This window comes from Drosophila innubila, chromosome X, assembly GCF_004354385.1.
Source record: "Drosophila innubila isolate TH190305 chromosome X, UK_Dinn_1.0, whole genome shotgun sequence".
NCBI lineage: Eukaryota > Metazoa > Arthropoda > Insecta > Diptera > Drosophilidae > Drosophila > Drosophila innubila.
The window spans coordinates 600908-619890 of NC_047626.1; the positions used below are offsets into that span (position 1 = coordinate 600908).

The window sequence follows — 18983 nt, forward strand, 5'->3', positions numbered from 1 at the left end:
ATACATATAAACAAGGGTACACAATTAATAAATATTAATTTATATACGTTTATTGTGCCACTTTAAGATACAAGCACTATAAATAGTGCTCAGCATGGACATGGACTGGCAAAACAGTCTGGCGGAGATCAAGGAGCGCGGTCAGTATCTGCTGCACTCGGAGAAATGGGCCGATTGCCGCTTTTTGGTTGGGACGCCGCCAAATCAGCGCCTTATTTGTGGCCACAAATTGTTGTTGGCCATGGCATCGCCGGTATTTGAGCGCATGTTCTTTGGCAATCTGCCGGACAAGACGGATCCCATTATCATACCCGATGTGCAGCCGAAGGCATTCGAGGCGATGCTGGAGTATATATACACGGATCGCATAACGATTGGATCCTTTGACAAGGCGTGTGAATTGTGCTATGTGGCCAAGAAGTACATGTTGCCACATGTGGTCACCAGATGCACGCACTTCCTCTGGGCGGATCTGAGTACCAAGAATGCGTGTCGTGCATACGAATTCGCCAAGTTGTTTGACGAGCCGCGTTTAATGCAGAGCAGCATGGATTTAATTGCAGCCAATACCAGAGAGGTATTATCGGATCCCAGTTTCCTGGACATTGAAGTGTCCACGCTGATGGCCATACTGGATCAACATCGCTTGAACATAGACTCTGAGTTGGATTTATTTAATTGTCTGCTCAAATTTGCCAGCGAGCGCGGCATACTAAATGGGGATTCCCCTCAAAATGATGCAACTGCTGCCACACTGTCCACTGAGGAGCAGACAGAGGGGGAACAGGTTGAGGATCATGTGCTGGTGGAGCAAATCAAAATGGAACCGGATGTGGCGGCCATGGTGCGTCATATGCATCAGGAGGAGGATGTGGACAATCAGGCGGGCATTTCCGGCAACTCCTCCGCCAGCTGCTCCGCTTCCGCCAGCTCCTCCTCTGTGCTGGCTGCCAGCTCCACTTTGGTCCACGACGACGTCGTCATCATCGACAGCGACGCCTCTGGGAATGCCAATGATGAAATGAATGCCGCCGAGGCTGCGGCCAACATGATCAACATGATGGACGCCCAACGCACCATTATGGATGGTGCCATGCTCCGGCAGGCGGTTAAGAAGATTCGCTTCCTAACCATGACTCCACAACAGTTTGCCGAGGGTCCAGCTCGCTCCAAGCTCCTGCAGCAGCACGAGGCTCTGGCCATACTCATCAAGATCTCGAGTCCCACCTTGAATGACTGTCATATGCCCGAGGGTTTCTGTGTCTCCAGGAGCACTAGAAACTTCTTTGAATCCTCACATCGTCAGCGGGAATTGACGTCATCCTATCGACTGGTCAACAACTCGTCCAATCCCAATGCCTGCTTTCTCCCAGGAGCAACCACACGTGGAGTCGCCTATACCGCCACCAATCAACCACCTTTCACCCGCCAACCACAGCGGATTAGTGTCCCGCTCCAGCTGGATGCCTCACATGGAAACGGCTTCTTTGCCACCGCGGATGAGCCTTCTCCGCCGTGCCACAATGTGCCCGGACACCGGTTTGCCGATAGCTATGATGGTCCCGGTCCGGGTCCGGCAGCTGCTTCGGATCCAGTTCCCGGACCAGCTGCTCATCCGCCTGCTCCGGCTGCCAATGACAACGAGGTGGCTGCCTCGAGTAACTCCTTCCATGACATGGTCCGATCCTATTGCATGCGCTCCATGACGCGACAGTTTGACTATCGCAACACGAGTGTCACCGATGCGGGTGTCACCTTCCAGGTGCGTATCCAAATACTGCTTCCGATCCTACTACTCCTGTTACTGATCCTCCTTCTGCTACTGATCCTCCTACTCCTGATTTTGTTACTTCTGCTGATCCTGCTCTTCTTTTTCTCTTGCGTTTCCTCTCCCTCCCGCTGTTTCTGTTCGTGTTGCTGCTTCTCCTCCTGCCCTTTCTTCCTTCTCCTACTCTTATTCTTACACCTCCTTCACCTGTTTTTCTTCTCCTTTCTTCCTTCCTCCATACTTTCCTTTTCTTCTCTTCTTCTCCTTTCATCCTCTCTTTATCCTCTTGTTGCCTTCTTTCACTTTTCTTTTCCTCCTGTCAGTTCTTTCTTTGATCTATTTTCTCTGTCCTCGTTATCTTTTTCTCATGTTTTCTTCCTTTTCTCCTTGCTCTCATTTTATCCAGTTTTTTTTTTCCTATCTTCGTTATTTTCTCCTTTGTTTTCCCATCTCCATCTTCTTTCTTCATTTTCTTTCTGAACTACTACTCCTCCTCTTATTTCTAATCTACCTCCCTTTCTTTTTTTTTAACTTCTGTTCCCTTTTCTCTTTTTCCACCAACTCCTACTTCTCCTCCACACTCTCTCTTTCCCCTCCTTCCCAAAGTGTATAGTATTATCGATAGATCCTTAATGACAGTTTCCTCTCATTCTCAGGTGGACACCAATATTTGGATCTTGGGTGTTCAGGTGCCCACCCAAGTGCTCTGCGGGGAGCTAATGAACTCGGCCGGCTTTGCCGAGCTCTACACGGAGGTGCTCTACGCCCACATTCAGGACATGCACGGCTCGAGGATCACGTATACGCACTGTACGGCACGGGTGCGTTATGACTCGCATTTGGATATTACCTTCGATCGTCCCGTTTACATCTATCGCAATCAGATCTACAAGATCTATGTGGTGTTCAATAAGATGGGTTGGTATCCGATGTACTCCTGTGTTCCGGACACCATCAAGCAACGGGTCAAGTTCATGTTCAATGTCGGCAATCCGACGGAATCGGTACGTGACGGCCTCATATATGCCATTATCTTCTCCACGCCCCAAGATCAAGTGCGACAACTTATCGACTAGCATTGATAATCGATAACAAGCTAACGAAATTTATTTGAAATTCAAATTCCATGTGATAGAGCTCGCAAATGCATAACTGTACGCTACAGTACACTACAGTACACTACACTACAATACAAGACAAGACAATTAAGTACAGTACAGAACCCTACACTGCAATACAGAACCCTACACTCAGTACAGAACCCTTCACTTTAGTACAGTAGAGTACAAAACAGTACAGAGCAGTAAAGAACACTACACTGCAGTACCGTTTACAAAAAAATACTACACTACTGAACACTACACTAATGAACCCTTTACTGCAGTATAGTACAGTACAGTACAAAAGACTTCAATGTATAACAGTACAGTACCCTACAAAACACCACAGTACAGTGCAGCAAAGTACAGTAATGCTTCCCACTGACGACGGACGGTTCAGCGTTTAATTTACTTTATTATTATACAATACTTACTCTTGCACCTATTTTCCATATTTGTCCAATTCATTTGTATTTGTATAGCCAACTTTTAATCAATTATTATTAAATACATATTCTCTTACATAATTTACCCCAATTTATTACTCTGCTCAGATGTATTTCAGGGCTTTGAAAAGTCTCAGAGCTAAGTTTAAAGTGTTTTTTTATTCTAATTACGATACGACGGTGAAAACTTGAGATTTTAAATTATATATTTTCCAAATTCCAAAATTCTAATAAAACCGAAACCAACATTTCGAAGGAAAAAACGTAACGAATTTAATAAAATTTGAATGCGGAATGAATTTAGAGGCCAAACTTAATAAAAACATGGCATTCCGCCAAAAAATCGTTAGTTTTAACAAAGCTATGAAAATTTCGGCTCTTGAAAAAGAACTTATTTCTGTTACTGTTTCGATTCCGGTACTAAAAATGAAACTGTTGTTTCGGTTAAAAATTTCAGTACTGGATCGGATATTAACCCCCGATTTTAACAGTTTTTCAATAGGTGTCATCAGTAAGCATGATATTAACATATGAAGAACTGACCGGAAAAATTTCTCGAGACATACTGCAACAATAATATAAAATCAGCAAATAAAAAATTAGGTGCGCAACGTCTTTATGTTCACTCAAAATATTATTACAATAAATAAATTTTCCGTTTATTGCATTTAGTGCTCAGTTTGTGAAATTAACAAAATTGATAAAAAAAAAAAAATATATATAGTTCATATACAAGTTATGTTAAACAGTGTTAAAAACAAAGAGTAGAGAGAATTAGAATAGAGTTGGCGATTGGCTGAACAAGTTCCCTTGTTCAATTGAATGATGCGTTTATTTGTTCGGAACTAAACGACACAACTCTAAGAATTAGTAACGGTCACAAATGCGAGCGGGAGAGAGAACGTGAGAGTGAGAGTAAAAGGGAGAAAGAGAGCTGAAGTGAGTTTTGAGCAAGACTCAAGCAGCTTTACATACATATGTACAATTGTGTGTGTGTGTGTGTATTGGTGTGTGGATTCTATTTGCCATAGTTGGCGCAACCGCCGCTGGCGTACTCAGGTTCCTCACAGGTCAGCGAGTGCTCATCGAAGACTTTGTCCTCGCCACAGCTGATGAGACGGGGATAACCCTCGACGCAGGTGATCAGACGATGACAGTCGCCGGCGACGGGGAAGCGGGGGAAGGGCCAGAAGCGAGCGGCAACCGAATTGGGATCCACTTTCGTTGGACACTTGAAGCCCACAACAGCTGCAATGAAAACAATATATCAATACATATATCAATGTGCAAGGTTTATGCGAGGTTCACACTGCAACACAGAAAACTTTTTGAAAAAGGGATCGTAAGGATTACATTTTCTTTTAATAAATTAAACTAAGAAAATTGTTTTTGTATAGCTCAAAAAATTACTTACAACTATGAAAATAAATTTAAATAATTGAAATAAAATATATTAATTTATATATTTCAACTATTATAAAACAATTTCTATTTTATTTTTAAAATTCCAAATTAAAGATATTTTTTAATTTTATGATGGTTTCGTACGGTGGTCCAAAAGATTAATGTATAATGGTATTTATTTTTAAAGTGATTTTTATCACAAAAACTTCAAAATAATTTTTATTTTAAAAATTAATTTAAAAATCATTTTTATTACTAAATTTAAAATAAGAGGTACCTCAAAATTTTAAAATAAAATGTGAAATTTAATACTTAAAATTTGTTTATTATTTGCTATCCCTGTGAATTATTGCCAGATCTAGCATATTTTAAAATCGTTAGCAGCTTTTTGAAGTAATAAAAACCATTTACGTGTAAAACACAAAAAGTAATTGTTTTTTACTAGCGCAATTAAGCTCACTCATTTTTATGATATTGCTTTTTGTTTCTACGTTTACTCGATTTGATTATTTTTATTTGTTTTGAATTGTAGCTTACGAACGATATTGTTTGTTAACATTTTATTAGTTTTATTTCGTTTCAATTATAGCTTATTTCAATGTCAAAACTCTGGCAATATTTCTGGCCAGAATACTTTCAATTTAATTATTTTCGGCTACTGAATTTTACGAAAAACTTATTTTTTAGTTTTACTTGAAAGCTACAAAATAATTAAATATTATTTCAATTGCTTTGTAATGGTTACGGATAAGTCTTAGCTTTGATTTTAGTACAACATTTTTGAATAAGGTTTGTGAATAAATTTGTGACAGTGTGTGACAGCAGTGTGAACGTAGCACAATCAAACTTACCCTCGGGATTGCAGTGATCCAAGAGTTGATCGGGCCAATTGCAGCCGTGAATGCGCTCATCGTAAGCCAATCCAGCATCACAATCCTGTTCGTGGGGTTCCCCGTGGGCACACTTGATGTACGTGGTGGAGCAATCCTTAGATACGGCGTATAAACCAAACTGATACTCGCAGCCAGGCGTCGAAATGGGCGTGGCTACAATAAGCGATTGTTAAATCAAATAAATACAAATGTTGTATAGCATTTCAGTTTCAAATTTTAATTAAATTTTTAATAGGAAACAAGTTTGTAAGCACTTTTCATTATATTTATGAAATTTTAATTTATAATATTTTCTAAATAATTTCTTTTCGACTGCTTTTAGATATTTTTATCAGTTTCAGTTTAAGGTTAAACATTATTTTATTGGATAATTAACACTCTTTTTTTTGTTGTTAAAAAAATGTTACTTTGAGTTGAATTATATGAGTTTCGATAATTCAAAATATTTTACTAATTTTCAAAATTTTAGCGAAAATGTATTTTATTTTCATATGTTAAATTTAAGTTAAAAAAATTTTACTTTGCGTAATATTAGTTGAGCTTAAACACAAACCAGTTTTGCAATACCAGTATAATTTAATTTATTTAATTTCAAGATAATACATAATTTATTTTAAATGATAATTACAACAATTATTCCATAAAATGTGTTGCAATATTCATTAATTTCGTATGGAGTACTTTAAGAGCAAAGTTTGATAAGGGAAAATGTGGAATGTGTGGATTGTGGGCGCTACTTACGATCCCACTGACGGCCCTTGCAGTCCACAGCCCAATTGTAGTTGCAGTGATTGTGTACCGCTCCCTTGCCATCGAAGAGCAGGCCGTTCTCACAGGTCTCCAGGGTCAAAGTGCCGTTGGTGCAGAGGAAGAACTGATCACAATTCTCCGTATGCGCATACGCCTGTTCTCCGTATTTCTCCGGACACTCGGGTGAGCCCACCGCAAGGGCGTGTCCTGCAATCGCAAAAATATTATTTTTTTAAATTATTAAAATAATTTTTAAAATAAAAAATAAAGATTATATATTCATTTTGATTAATTAATTAAACCAAATCTCTTATATTACATTTTTTATTTTATTTTAATTAAAAATAATAGGTATATTTAAATTTTTAATATGGTTAAGGTATCCTTTAAGGACCTGTGATGTATCATATCAAATTTAAAAACTAAATTGCGGACATGGAGTTCTCTGTCTATTGGCTCTATGGTTAGAGTCGCCGACCTGTCACATATATAGAAAATCAGTTTGAAAGATATATGGGTTCGATTCCCTGAATTACGTTAAAAAAAACTTGTTTACATTCATTTTTTACATTCATTTTTTTTAATTATTTAAATAAATGTTAATAATAAAAAATAACTAAATATAATATATCAATTTTGTATTAATAATTAAACCAAAACTCTTATTTTAAATTTTTTAATTTTTATTTAGAATATTTATTTTTCAATTTTAATTATAATTTTTAAGGTATCTGTGATGTATTCATACAAACTATTTAAATTAAGTCATTATTTTTACGGTTAAGCTGCAAGATGTAAAGACGGCGTTTTGCGGAATACGAATTGCAAGAGGGTCAAATTTAACACTTTGAGTAAATTGCTTAGTATGAAAAACTTTGTTAGTTTTAGAACTATCTTACAGAGTGTGTCTTTTTTACCATATGCGAAGGCCCCTAGTAATATATATGTACATCTATATATTTGTAACTGCTTAAAAGTTGTTAACACTGTTGTTGGTATGTTGCAACTATTCGCATCCATTACATGTGTCAAGCGTTTATCGCTATCGATAAGCCAACACCGAAAGACAGATGAAGAGGCAGACAGAAAGAGAGAGATGGAGATTGAGAGACAGGGAAATGTTGTCAATGCTGTTTTCCCAGCTATCCCATGCCCATTATCAAAACTTGAACGCGACAACTTCCTTTCCACTTCCCACAACAACTTCAACTCGTTTCTTTTCATTTCTTTTTTTCTCTGAGTGTGTAAATGTTGTTGTTGTTGTTAATGCCGGCAACGCTTTTGAGCATCTTCGCGTCTAGCGTTGACGTTGCTGGTGACGTAACTAGTAATGTGATGTGATCAGGTAACCGGTTCAACGCATCGCAATCGTTTTGCTTTAAAATTTTCAACACTTTTCTCGCAATTCATAAAAACATATATATATTTAAATATCAGCTAAAGATTTCCGGTAATTACTCGTCAAAAGTTATCGATAACTGGTAACTCACACGAACTACGAATAATTTTTATGTTATTATAAAAACAAAGAAAAAGATGAATACAATTTAAGGTAAGAAAATTATGGATGACAAAAGGAATCATACATTACAAAATTTATCTAATTTAATTATTTATTTTTTAATTACAATATTCCTAGTTCCAAATTTAATGGTACCCAATTTTCATTCCTAAATTTTCGTAATCTTAGTAATATTTTTCGAAATTCGTATAGGAATCCGATAACTTTGGCTTATGCCACTGGAAACGCATTAAAAATTCCCGTTCACATGAAGGGTAATTTCAAATCGAAGACCGTCTTTGTAGTTCTAGTCCAAAATAAAACTTGTTAGTCCGGCAGTTAGATTTATATAGATCTTATAATGTGATTGTCTCTAATTGTCAACTGGTTTGACGGGCCAAGTTCTACTTTGTCTTTGCTACGAGTATCATTTAAATGTTTTTTTTTTTTTTTTTGCTTTGGCATTTGTTTTAATTATTAATTCTGGCTCTACACTGAGCGACAAGCAAATTAAACCAAAATCAAGCAACCGATTTCAATATTTGTTTAAATTATGGAGACTTGAATAATTTAAACAATTATTTAAGTCAATTACAATAAATCGTTAATTCAAACTTGATTTTTATTTGATTTTAAATTGAATTACGGGATTTCAAAAGCTAACATGCACGTTATTAAAAAGTGCGATTTATTGATCAGTGTAAGTACACAGTATCTCGAAGTCGTGCCTTCTGGACTCGACTTGCAAATAGTTTTTATTTTTCTCAGTGTAGTCAACGCTGACTCAATTGCCAATAAGAAAAAAAGCAAAAGTATTAAACTGGCACTTGATCTGCATGCCAAATGAGCTTCAGAGTGCTATGGTCACCCTGTTACCCACCTAACCACCCTATCTCCCTCCACCACCCCTCGGCAACCCACCTTCCACACCACAGTAAATTTAATTAGAGCAGAAAGCGACAAATCTTTTAACTTAGCCTTCAGTAAACCAGTAATTCAACTGGATTTCAAATTGGCAAGAACAAAAGAGTTGGCAACGCGATTTAAGTCGACTTGACTTGAGTTCCAATTGGTTTCCAATTGCTATCCAGTTGCTGTGGAATTTTTGAAAGTAAAAGCTTTGTGCAGAGTAACACGCAATGAGAAGGTTGCGCTAATTAAATGCACACACACACAATATGTTAAGTGTGACCAAATCTACAAAATGTAGTTGCCAATTTAGCCATTTTAAAATAGGAATTTTTTAAGGGCCTTAAAAGTGTTTTGGGCAAAGTGTTTTAAAGTAAGGGAAAACACTCAAATCAAAGGTTGCGCTAATTACTCAACGAACTATTTGAAGTGTGACCAGATCTATGAAAAGTGTACTATTTCCACTGTAGCCAATTTAGCTATTTTTTTAGAAATTTATTAAACGCATAAAAAAGTGTTTTAAAGTAAAGTTAAAACTTACATCTAGAAGAAGGTTGCGCTTTTTAAATGCATACACTATTCAAAGTGTGACCAGTGCTATGAAAAGTGTAGCTTGCCCACTGCAGCCAGTTTAGCTATTTTTTAAAAAATATTTTAAGCGCCTTTAAAGTATTTTAAGCAATTATTATGGACCTTACATGTGTTTTAAAGTAAAGAAAAACACTTCCACCAATGAGAAGGTATTCAAAGTGTGACCATATCTATGAAAAGCGTAGCTTGCCCACTACAGCCAATTACCTATTTTTTAGAGATTTTGTAAGAGCCTTCAAATTGATTTAAACTACAAAAAATCATTAAAATCAATCAGAAAGTTGCACTTATTAAATTTACACACCATTTAATGTGTGACCAGATCTATGGAAGGTATAGCTTGTTCACGGTAATCAATTTAGCTGTTTTTTTTTTTAGCAATTTTTAAATTAATTAATTAAATTAAATTACAAATTTTCGCCATTTTTTGTAATTTTTTACCCCCAAAGTTGTCTTTATATCACTTTCTTCAAATTTGCCTATTTTGAAGCACTTACCACAGGCAACTATTGCCAGGAACAGGACGCTGCTCAGTTGCACTCGTTGCATTTTGGCGGTAAATTCCAAAAAAAAAAAATCAAACAAACCAAACCCAAAAAAAATAGAAATACTATCACAACAAACGTAATAGCAATTAAATTAAAAGTGTTATTGATTGAAACACATTCACGTCGACAAAACGGCGTTATTTAAATTTTGAAATTGAAATTCCGCTGCAGACGTTTAACGTTTTAACGGTTACGCGTTCCAAACTCAACTGAAAAGATTTATACCGCGCTCAAGAAGAAGAAGAAGCAGAAGTAACAGTGCCAACGACGACAGCAACAAAATTCAAAAAACCAAAAAAAAAAAAAACGTTTTGCAAAGGTTTTTTTTTGGTTTTGTTTTTCGAGTTTGTATTTGCTTTTGCGTTTGCGCGTTTTTCGTATTTGAATTTGTTGATTTGCGGGCGGTTGTGGGGAAATGTGGTGACTGCATACCTGCCTACAATATGCATCAGAGTTGCCAACAAGTTGTACCAAAAAAAAGCTAAGCTTTTCAGAGCCACAAATTATTTTGCAATTTGCAATACAAATCAGTTGTACGACATTTTTACATTTTTTAAATGTTTAAAATTAAAACAAAACAAAATTGTCATATAAAAGTACTTTAAAGAAATTACTTGAACCTTCTGCCTAAATACATTTCAACGAACATAAGATACCCTTTTACTTAGTTTTTAAGTAACAGTTATAAAATTGGATAGTGAGAGTTATACGGATAAGAACAGCAGTTCACTTAAAATATCATCAAGAAATTGATTGTTTTCTTCATTGATCCACTCGTCAGTATATCCAGCTTCCTTAAATAAATGATTCAAATTAAAATATTTATTTTTGTGCAATCTCTACATACATTTTATTCTGGCTTGGTTATTTCTTAAATGTTATTGTATAATGTGTTTGAAAATCTGAAATTTCAATTTGAGAATTCTGATTTAAGGACAAAAAAGTTTATTAAAGAGATAAATTTTTTTTAAATCATGTTTTTTTTAAATATTTTTTATTTAGTTTCATCAAATTAAAAAATTATAATTTGAAATAACATAATTTTTTTAAATTAAATTTCGAGTGTTTTTGTGTAATTTTTGCGGAAGCAATTATCGCACAAGATAATACAAGAACAAAAAGATGTGTAATAAAAGAATTTGTTACGATATCCAATGAAACATTTTCTTCTTATTTAAAAACACTCGATATTTGCAACTCGAACTATTTTTTTCCGATATATCGAACGCTCGATACTTATTCTGCTCGATTTTCAATATATAAAACTTAAACCAAAGTTAGCATTTTACATACTTCGCTTGCTTAAGCCAAAAAAAGACAAATCCAATAAAAAGCTAGTTTTGGCGCAAAAAAGGTCAAGTGTGGCAACCATGGTTGTCACTGGCGATTGATCGAGCAATTTTGGTATAAATACGAAATGCAAAACGTGATTTGGTTGTCGTTGTTGTTTTCGTTTTTGATGTTGTGATTGCTTTTGTTGTGGTTTTGTGTTTGCGTTTGAGATTGAAAGTAAAAGGCAAAGCTCAAGCAGCTCGTAAGCTTCATTCATTATTATTGCAGTCGGCTTGCCTCGGGCTTCTGTTCGTGTGTTTGTGCTTAAGCTCTCGTGTCTTTGCTTTGCCTTTGCTTTCGTTCGTCTTGCCGATTACCGTTACATTGTTAACTATTGCAAAACTGTTGTTGTTGCTGTTGTTTTGGTAAGCTGACTGTCTGCTTCGTCGATTGCATAACGAACAGAGACCAAATGCTGTCGCCATCTCTTTCGCTGTCGCTGCCTCTGCCGCTGTCGCCGTCTTGCACTTTTGCCAGATGGGCAAAACTGTTTTGCCGCCATGCTTGCCACCAGGGATCCAAACCATTATCAAAATGACATTCCATTCGAAAATTGGTTCAGCTTTGACAAAGCTATGAGAGTTCGAAGTTGGTCAGACTTAGGATGCATCCACTTTACAAGTAAAAATTTTTGTTCAATTTCACATGATTTTTTACAAGAAAATAAAAGTTCTCAGAATCAAGTTTAAAGTGTTTTCTTATACTAATTACTATATAAGGAGCTGATTAAAAGTGAAAACTTGAGATTCAAAATTTTAAATTTTCAAAATATCAAAGGGGGGACCCTTAGGATCGAACCAAAGATTTTGAGAAAAATAATTTTTTTTACAAAATTAATAAATTTTGAATGTAGAATGAATTTAGAGGCCAAACCATTATCAAAATTACATTCCATTCGAAAATCGGCTCAGTTTTGACAAAGTTACGAGAGCTAGAAGTTGGTCAGACTGTGCATCCGTCCACTTTACAAGTCAAAATTTTTGTTCAATTTCACATGATTTTTTACAAGAAAATAAAAGTTCTCAGAATCAAGTTTAAAGTGTTTTTTTATACTAATTACGATATAAGGAGTTAATTAAAAGTGAAAACTTGAGATTTAAAATTTTGAATTTTCAAAATTCCAAAGGGGGGACCCTTAGGATCGAACCAAAGATTTTGAGGAAAATAATTTTTTTTACAAAATTAATAAATTTTGAATGTAGAGTGAATTAAGAGGCCAAACCATTATCAAAATGACATTCCATTCGAAAATCGGTTCAGTTTTTACAAAGTTATGAGACTTCGAAGTTGGTCAGACTTAGGACTTAGTCCACTTTAAAGTCAAAATTTTTGTTCAATTTCACATGATTTTTTACAAGAAAATAAAAGTGAGGAAAATAATTTTTTTTTACAAAATTAATAAATTTTGAATGTAGAATGAATTTAAAGGCCAAACCATTATCAAAATGACATTCCATTCGAAAATCGGTTCAGTTTTTACAAAGTTATGAGACTTCGAAGTTGGTCAGACTTAGGACTTAGTCCACTTTAAAGTCAAAATTTTTGTTCAATTTCACATGATTTTTTACAAGAAAGTAAAAGTTCTCAGAATCAAGTTAAAAGTATTTTTTTATACTAATTACGATATAAGGAGCTGATTAAAAGTGAAAACTTGAGATTTAAAATTTTCAAAATATCAAAGGGGGGACCCTTAGGATCGAACCAAAGATTTTGAGAAAAATAATTTTTTATACAAAATTAATTAAATTTGAATGCAGAATGAATTAAGAGGCCAAACCATGATAAAAATGACATTCCCTATGAAAATCGGTTCAGTTTTGATAAAGTTATGAAAGCTCGAGGCTGGTGACATTTTTGATCTGGGCAATTTTCAAGTCAAAAATGTTTTTTCTATTGAAATAATTTATTACTAGTTCAAAAGTCATATTTTTGATCTAGGCAATTTTCAAGCCTAAATGTTTTTTCTACTAAAATAATAATTAACTACTAGTAAAATAAGGATTTTTTTATTTTTGCTATAATATTTATGCCTTAAATGCAGCGCAAAAAGACATGGAACTTTATTGCTTTTATTTTGTTGTTTTAGAATAAAAAAAACTATTAAACTTTTCAAAATCTGCAAGAAATATCATTAAATTGGCCAAGCTTGCAACACTGGTTTCGAAGATAAGCCAGTTTCTGGATTTCAGACTTCATTTTGTTTGTTGGTTATGGAATGTTGAGCTCTAAAATAGTGTATCAAAGTTTCGGTGCTTTACAGACGGCATTTTCTTAGCCCATAAGCAATTAATGGCCATTGTGTTGGGTTGACAAAGGGTTAATAAAGCTTACTTTGCCCCGTAATTATCAACTGTCATTAATCGTATGATGCCAAGACGCTGGAGAGAGAAAGGGAGAGTGCGAAAGAGAAGAAATGGAGTCGAGCAACGAAGATTAGCAACAAATCGATTTGTCCTCAATTCGTCTGGCAAAACAGAGAAACAGCGAAGAGAAAGAGAGAAAAAAAAAACACAATTTTGCATAATTTCAAGTCTTGTTATTTAATCGAATGAGTTTGCAAATGAAAATGAATGGTGTGAATATAATTATGAATATGTTACATATATGTTCAATAAGTGCGATCGATCCGATCATAACAGTTCACTTATGCGGTATAAATAGCGCTTAACAGTAAAGTTATAAGAGAAAAGAAATTAAGTAATAAAGTTCAGATCATTTGAAATTAGAATAGAATAGAAAAGTGTAGAAAAGAAAAAAATTGACTTTAGTAAGATAGAAAGTATGGAATTATGAAAAAAAGACGGTTTATAGATAAATTCCAAATATCAAGAAAATATTAGAAAAAGCAGAGAATTAAAAATAAAATACGTAGAAAATAGTAAATAGTTGAAAATGTAGAGAGATGCATTCGAAAAGTTAAAGGAACAGAAGAATATACAGATAGTTTTAGTTGAGGATATAATATCAAGAGAATATAGCTGTGAATTTTAAAAAGATCTTAAAAAAGTAGAACAACTACAAAAATATGTAGAGAGAGACATTCGAAAAGTTAAAAAACAGAAGAATATAGAGAATTTTTTTTATCAAAAAGACAGTCAAGGATATAAATGAAAGAATAAAAGATAAAAAAAATTCGAAATATATAGAAAATACTTTAAAAAAAGTTGAAAATTTAAAAAAGATCTTAAAAAAGTTGAAAAATAAATAAAAATGAAGAGAAAGACATTTAAAAAGTTAAAAAAAACAAAAGAATATATAGGAAATAAGCAGAAAAATTCAGATAAATGTTAAAGAAACCGAGAATATATATAGTTTTATCAAAACAGTTTATTTTTTGTTTGTTTTTGTTAGTAATATAGTAATTAATAGTTGAGATTATAGAGGAAATATATACACAACGATTTGGAAAGTATTCATAGAGTTAGAAATAGGACAGAGACAGCTTAAAAAAAGTCGAACAAAGTAAAGTAAGATAAAGAAAGAGTTTTATAAAAAATATGAAAAGTGGAAAACAGAGTAACGAGTGAAATTATAAAATAGAATTGAGAAACTAGATTTTGCAAAGTAGCGAGTAACGAGTGACGAATCGAATAATGAAAATTAAGTAACGCTATAGGAAATAGGCTAGAAACTACTAGTTTTTAGTTTTAGTGACTACGAAGCGCGTGTCTTTCAAGGATCTGTCCAAGTTTGTGTGTATTTCTTTTGTTTCTGAAGTTTTGGCAATAGAGATATACATGTGGATAGCTGTAGTAGACGCGCGCGGTGAGGAAAGAGAATTTTTTGTATATCGGCGGGTGGCAAGCAGCCAATTTTAGTGCTTAATTATCTTCCACGCTCTCCTTGTACCAATTCTCACAACCGGGCACATTCTCGGGCGCATCGCACATCTCGGTAACATCGTTGTAGACCTCGCCCAGCTGACATCCCAAATCCCGGGGATCCTCATTGTTCAGGCACACGTAGAACTTCTGGCAATCCATGGGATGGGGATACTTGGGATGGGTTACCACCTGACCACGCACATCCATCTTTGGATGATCCTTGGGACAGGAGAAGCCGCTCTCTGATTTTTCTAAAAAAAAAAACGATAGGTAGAAAAACACAATTATTAATAAACAATATTTTTTTAAAAATAAATTATTTTTTTATATTAATATTATTCACCGATATTTAAAAACGTTATTTTTAGCTTTACCTCCCTTTTTATTTGCTTTGCAAAACATGGTTTCTTAGATAAAAAAGTCCCTTATATTTTTTTATTGCCTTTTTTTTTGCAATAATATTTTTCATATCAAATATCACAAAATAATGAAAACATAAATAATAATAATGAAAAAAGTAAAGTAAAAATAATATTCGTTTAGATACGAACAGAATACGTGTACGTATTATCGATATTTTGTTAAGACTATTATTTTTAATTTTCAAAATTAATTGAAATGAAAAATAACTATGATATTTCAATATTTTATATTAAAATTAAACCAAATCTCTCGTTTTCAATTTTTATTTGAAAAATCGAAAGTAAAAGTTGTTATTCAATGTTAATTATGGTTTTATGTGGTCTTTAAGGAAATGTGATGTATCATATGATAGGTTTTGAGACACACATCATGAATGTTATTAGATTTTAAAAGTACAACACTTGACTTAAAAGATTTTTACATTCAAATTTTATTTTTTAAGTTATTTTTAGTTTTTATTACAAAAATTAAAAAAAAAAAATTTATTTAAAAAATTGAAAAAAAAAGTTGTTATGTCAGGAAATTCGGAGGTACTTACTCTCTGGATCGCCACAGCCCTCACGCTTGGCAGTATCGGGCCACACACAGGTACCGGAGTACTCGTCGAAGTGGAGACCGACGGTACACTTCATTTCCAGGGCATCGCCATTAATGCAGTTGTAGAAAATATTGCAGACACTCGCCTCTGGATGGGCAAAGAAGCCGTTTTGTCTCGGACAGAACTTGGTGGATTTGGGCTCCTCTAATGAATTACAAAAAAAAAAAAAGGATTGACAATTAAGTAGGCTTTTCTTAGGATTGTAGCATAAGTCTTGAATACTTACGCAACTCTGTGCGATCCTCACAGTCCACATTGAAGGGCTGATCGCATTTGTTGATCTTGCGATTGAGGGGATCAAAGACGAGGCCATCGGGACAAAGTTTCGCCTGGGCAACGCCATCTTCACACACATAATATTTATCGCATTGCTCCTCATCCGGAAACTGACCTTTCGGTTTCGGGCACTCGAAATTAACTGCCGATCCAGCTCCAGCTCCAGCTGAACGTTAAAGAAAAAAGCGAGAAAAGTGAGAAAAATAAATAAGTTCATTAAACTTGTACACGTTTGTTTCCTTGTTTGAAAAGTGTAACAAAAATAGTCGATCGACAAATAATCGATCGTTGGTAGACAACAGTGTTGCCAGAAAAACCATTTTTCAATCAAAGCTAACTTTTTGCAATTTGTCTAAAAATATCTAAAATAACAGACTGTGGAAATTCTTCTTTTTTTTTTTGTGTATCAAAAATTTAACTATCTATAATTTTTTTCCCTTTCCCTTTTTTCTCTTTATATCTTGTTGTTTTTAGTCCAACTACAGGAAAAGGTCTAACAATCAAGCAGCGAAAATTTTTGATTTTTAGGGATGTATTTTTGTACATTTACAAATACATATGTTGGGCTTGACATAATGATAATGAACTATCTTGATCTTTTTGTTTTAGTTTTTTTTAGATATGTTGCTTCTCAATAGTTGGAACAGCTTTTTTCATGTGAAATCTGACTTTTTCAGCTAGTTTTTGCTTCTTCAAAGTTGGCAACACTGGTTGCAAACACAACAACAAAAAGCCGCATTAAGGTTTTTCCTGTTTTCAACCGCAGTCGATTGCATAATCGATTGGTTTTTGGGCTTGTCTGTAAGAGAGTCACAGAGTTACGAGGGCGGCCTGATAATTAACCGACCCAAAATGAGAAAAACAAAAGCATATTTTAACATAAATGTGTTTGGATACTGTAATTCATTAGATGATAACTTTTTAATTTTTAAAAGAACATTCACACCATTTCAAATTAGTTGAAAAATAAATTTATATGCTATAAAATATTGTAAATTTTCAAAATTAAAGATTGCATGGGATACAAGGAGTTAATCAGGAGTTTATGACCTTGACTCATTTTTTTCTGTAATGAAAATGAGGGCAATTCCTTTATGAAAATTTTGTTATGTTCCTTTTAAAAAACTTCCAATTTTCTCCATAGGTGGTTTACTTATCAGTTCCCCCTCGCACAGTTGCAGTTCCAGTTCCAGACTGCAGCCGGTTTTTATGTTACCAGTTTATTTTTCTTTCATTTTTTTTGCCAACGAAGTGCGGCATTTAAACAAAATGCAAATACGGCGACATTTGAAAGCTTGAAACTTATGTTAAATGTCAGACAGGGTCGAAATGCCAACATGTCAGACATACGAAATGTGCAGACAAATCTGTCTGATTGTTCGAGTGCTGCCCACTGTTGCCAAGCTAGCTAATTTGTAGCTAGTTCTGGCTACTTTCAAAGTTCGTTCAAGAAATTCGAAAGTTGCTATTATACATTTTTTCGAACGCTTTGCTTAAAATATAAAAAAAAAAAATTTACCAGCTTTGTCTACGAAAAAAAAATTAATACTAAGTTATTTCACAAAATTATCTAATTAAACAATAAATGCCTTTAATACTAAAATCAACAAAAAATTAATGAAATCGCCAAAATATTTAAATATTATTAAAAAAAATATATATATAATCTTTTGATTAAAAAGTTAGCCATTTTTAAAGAAATTTTTTGTCGCAAATCCGCTATTTTTGTATACTGTCCCACCCAGAAACAGCTAGTTATTAAAAAATATAAAATCTGATTTAAAGAAATTTGATATTGATATGCTAACTTAAAAAATGTATGTTATAAAAAATTAATCCATTGTTATGCTACCAAATTAACTATTTAAAATTTGTACAATGGATGACTTTAAAAATTAAACAAATGTGATGGAATTTTTATACATATAAAATCTGATGCTAAGAAAATTAGCATCTATTATTATTTTTAGTGTTTTCCCATCCCAGAACAGCTACTTGTCACTCTAAAAATTTGCCAGCACTGACGATACCGTTGAAACTTAAGGCATACACATACACACAGACAGGCACACACACACAACCAGACACACAGTTGCTAATTGAGGTGGCAATGTCAAAGTGATTAGCACTTGATTGCAATCTGGCAACGCAATCAACCAACTTTCGATGTGTGTGTGTGTGTGTGTGTCATCGTCATCGATTGTTGTAATACCGATGCAGTTTGTAAACTTAAATTAATAAATTGTTATGGTTGTTGTTGTTGTTGTCACTCACTTGTTGCCGCCACACAAAGTGTCACAGCAATGGCACATAAAAACAATTTCATTTTGAATAAAAACTAGTTTCGCAAGCGAAACAAATACAGCAAAAAAATAAAATCCTTTTGGGCAAAGCAGAAAAAAAATTAATTAACAACTTTTTGAAGCGAACAACTATTAAATCGCGACTCAGTCGTTGCGATGGTTAAACTTAAACTAACAACCGAACGGCAAAGATTCCCACTTTTCAAGACTTTTTTTTACCACCCGGCAACGTCAACGCGCGTGCGCCTACGCTGACTGCGCTGTCGACGCCAACGACAACTCTACAACGCCAGGCGTTGTCGCAGTCGACAGCGCAG

The 18983-nt window shown here is 34.4% G+C and overlaps 3 protein-coding genes across 3 annotated transcripts; 1 reads left to right on the forward strand and 2 right to left on the reverse strand.

The window, feature by feature from the left end:
* Positions 1-3395, forward strand: LOC117793286. Its single transcript, XM_034633572.1, has 2 exons — positions 1-1762; positions 2425-3395. Exons 1-2 carry the CDS (start codon positions 95-97, stop codon positions 2842-2844), a joined length of 2088 nt encoding a protein of 695 aa, XP_034489463.1. The 5' UTR covers positions 1-94; the 3' UTR covers positions 2845-3395.
* A 538-nt stretch (positions 3396-3933) lies between these two features.
* On the reverse strand, positions 3934-10095 carry LOC117793287 (protein obstructor-E). The gene is made up of 4 exons (XM_034633573.1): positions 9860-10095; positions 6353-6568; positions 5570-5764; positions 3934-4562 (listed from the first exon to the last, which is right to left on the reverse strand). The coding sequence occupies exons 1-4, from the start codon at positions 9909-9911 to the stop codon at positions 4333-4335; spliced, it is 693 nt and encodes a 230-aa protein (XP_034489464.1). The 5' UTR covers positions 9912-10095; the 3' UTR covers positions 3934-4332.
* Positions 10096-14710: 4615 nt separating this feature from the next.
* On the reverse strand, positions 14711-18792 carry LOC117793859 (protein obstructor-E). Its single transcript, XM_034634287.1, has 4 exons — positions 18638-18792; positions 16314-16529; positions 16028-16231; positions 14711-15317 (listed from the first exon to the last, which is right to left on the reverse strand). The coding sequence occupies exons 1-4, from the start codon at positions 18687-18689 to the stop codon at positions 15064-15066; spliced, it is 726 nt and encodes a 241-aa protein (XP_034490178.1). The 5' UTR covers positions 18690-18792; the 3' UTR covers positions 14711-15063.
* Between the last annotated feature and the right edge of the window lie 191 nt (positions 18793-18983).

Excerpts from the sequence above, each read along its gene's own strand:
- LOC117793287 (XM_034633573.1), bottom strand. The coding sequence starts at position 9,911 with ATGCAACGAGTGCAACTGAGCAGCGTCCTGTTCCTGGCAATAGTTGCC. Across the intron at positions 5,765-6,352 it reads CAAGGGCCGTCAGTGGGATC|CCACGCCCATTTCGACGCCT; the intron begins GTAAGTAGCGCC and ends CGCTTATTGTAG. Across the intron at positions 4,563-5,569 it reads GGATCACTGCAATCCCGAGG|CTGTTGTGGGCTTCAAGTGT; the intron begins GTAAGTTTGATT and ends TTTTCATTGCAG.
- LOC117793859 (XM_034634287.1), bottom strand. The coding sequence starts at position 18,689 with ATGAAATTGTTTTTATGTGCCATTGCTGTGACACTTTGTGTGGCGGCA. Across the intron at positions 16,530-18,637 it reads ACTTTGTGTGGCGGCAACAA|CTGGAGCTGGAGCTGGATCG; the intron begins GTGAGTGACAAC and ends TTTAACGTTCAG. Across the intron at positions 16,232-16,313 it reads TGAGGATCGCACAGAGTTGC|AGGAGCCCAAATCCACCAAG; the intron begins GTAAGTATTCAA and ends GTAATTCATTAG.
- LOC117793286 (XM_034633572.1), top strand. The coding sequence starts at position 95 with ATGGACATGGACTGGCAAAACAGTCTGGCGGAGATCAAGGAGCGCGGT. Across the intron at positions 1,763-2,424 it reads ATGCGGGTGTCACCTTCCAG|GTGGACACCAATATTTGGAT; the intron begins GTGCGTATCCAA and ends TCTCATTCTCAG.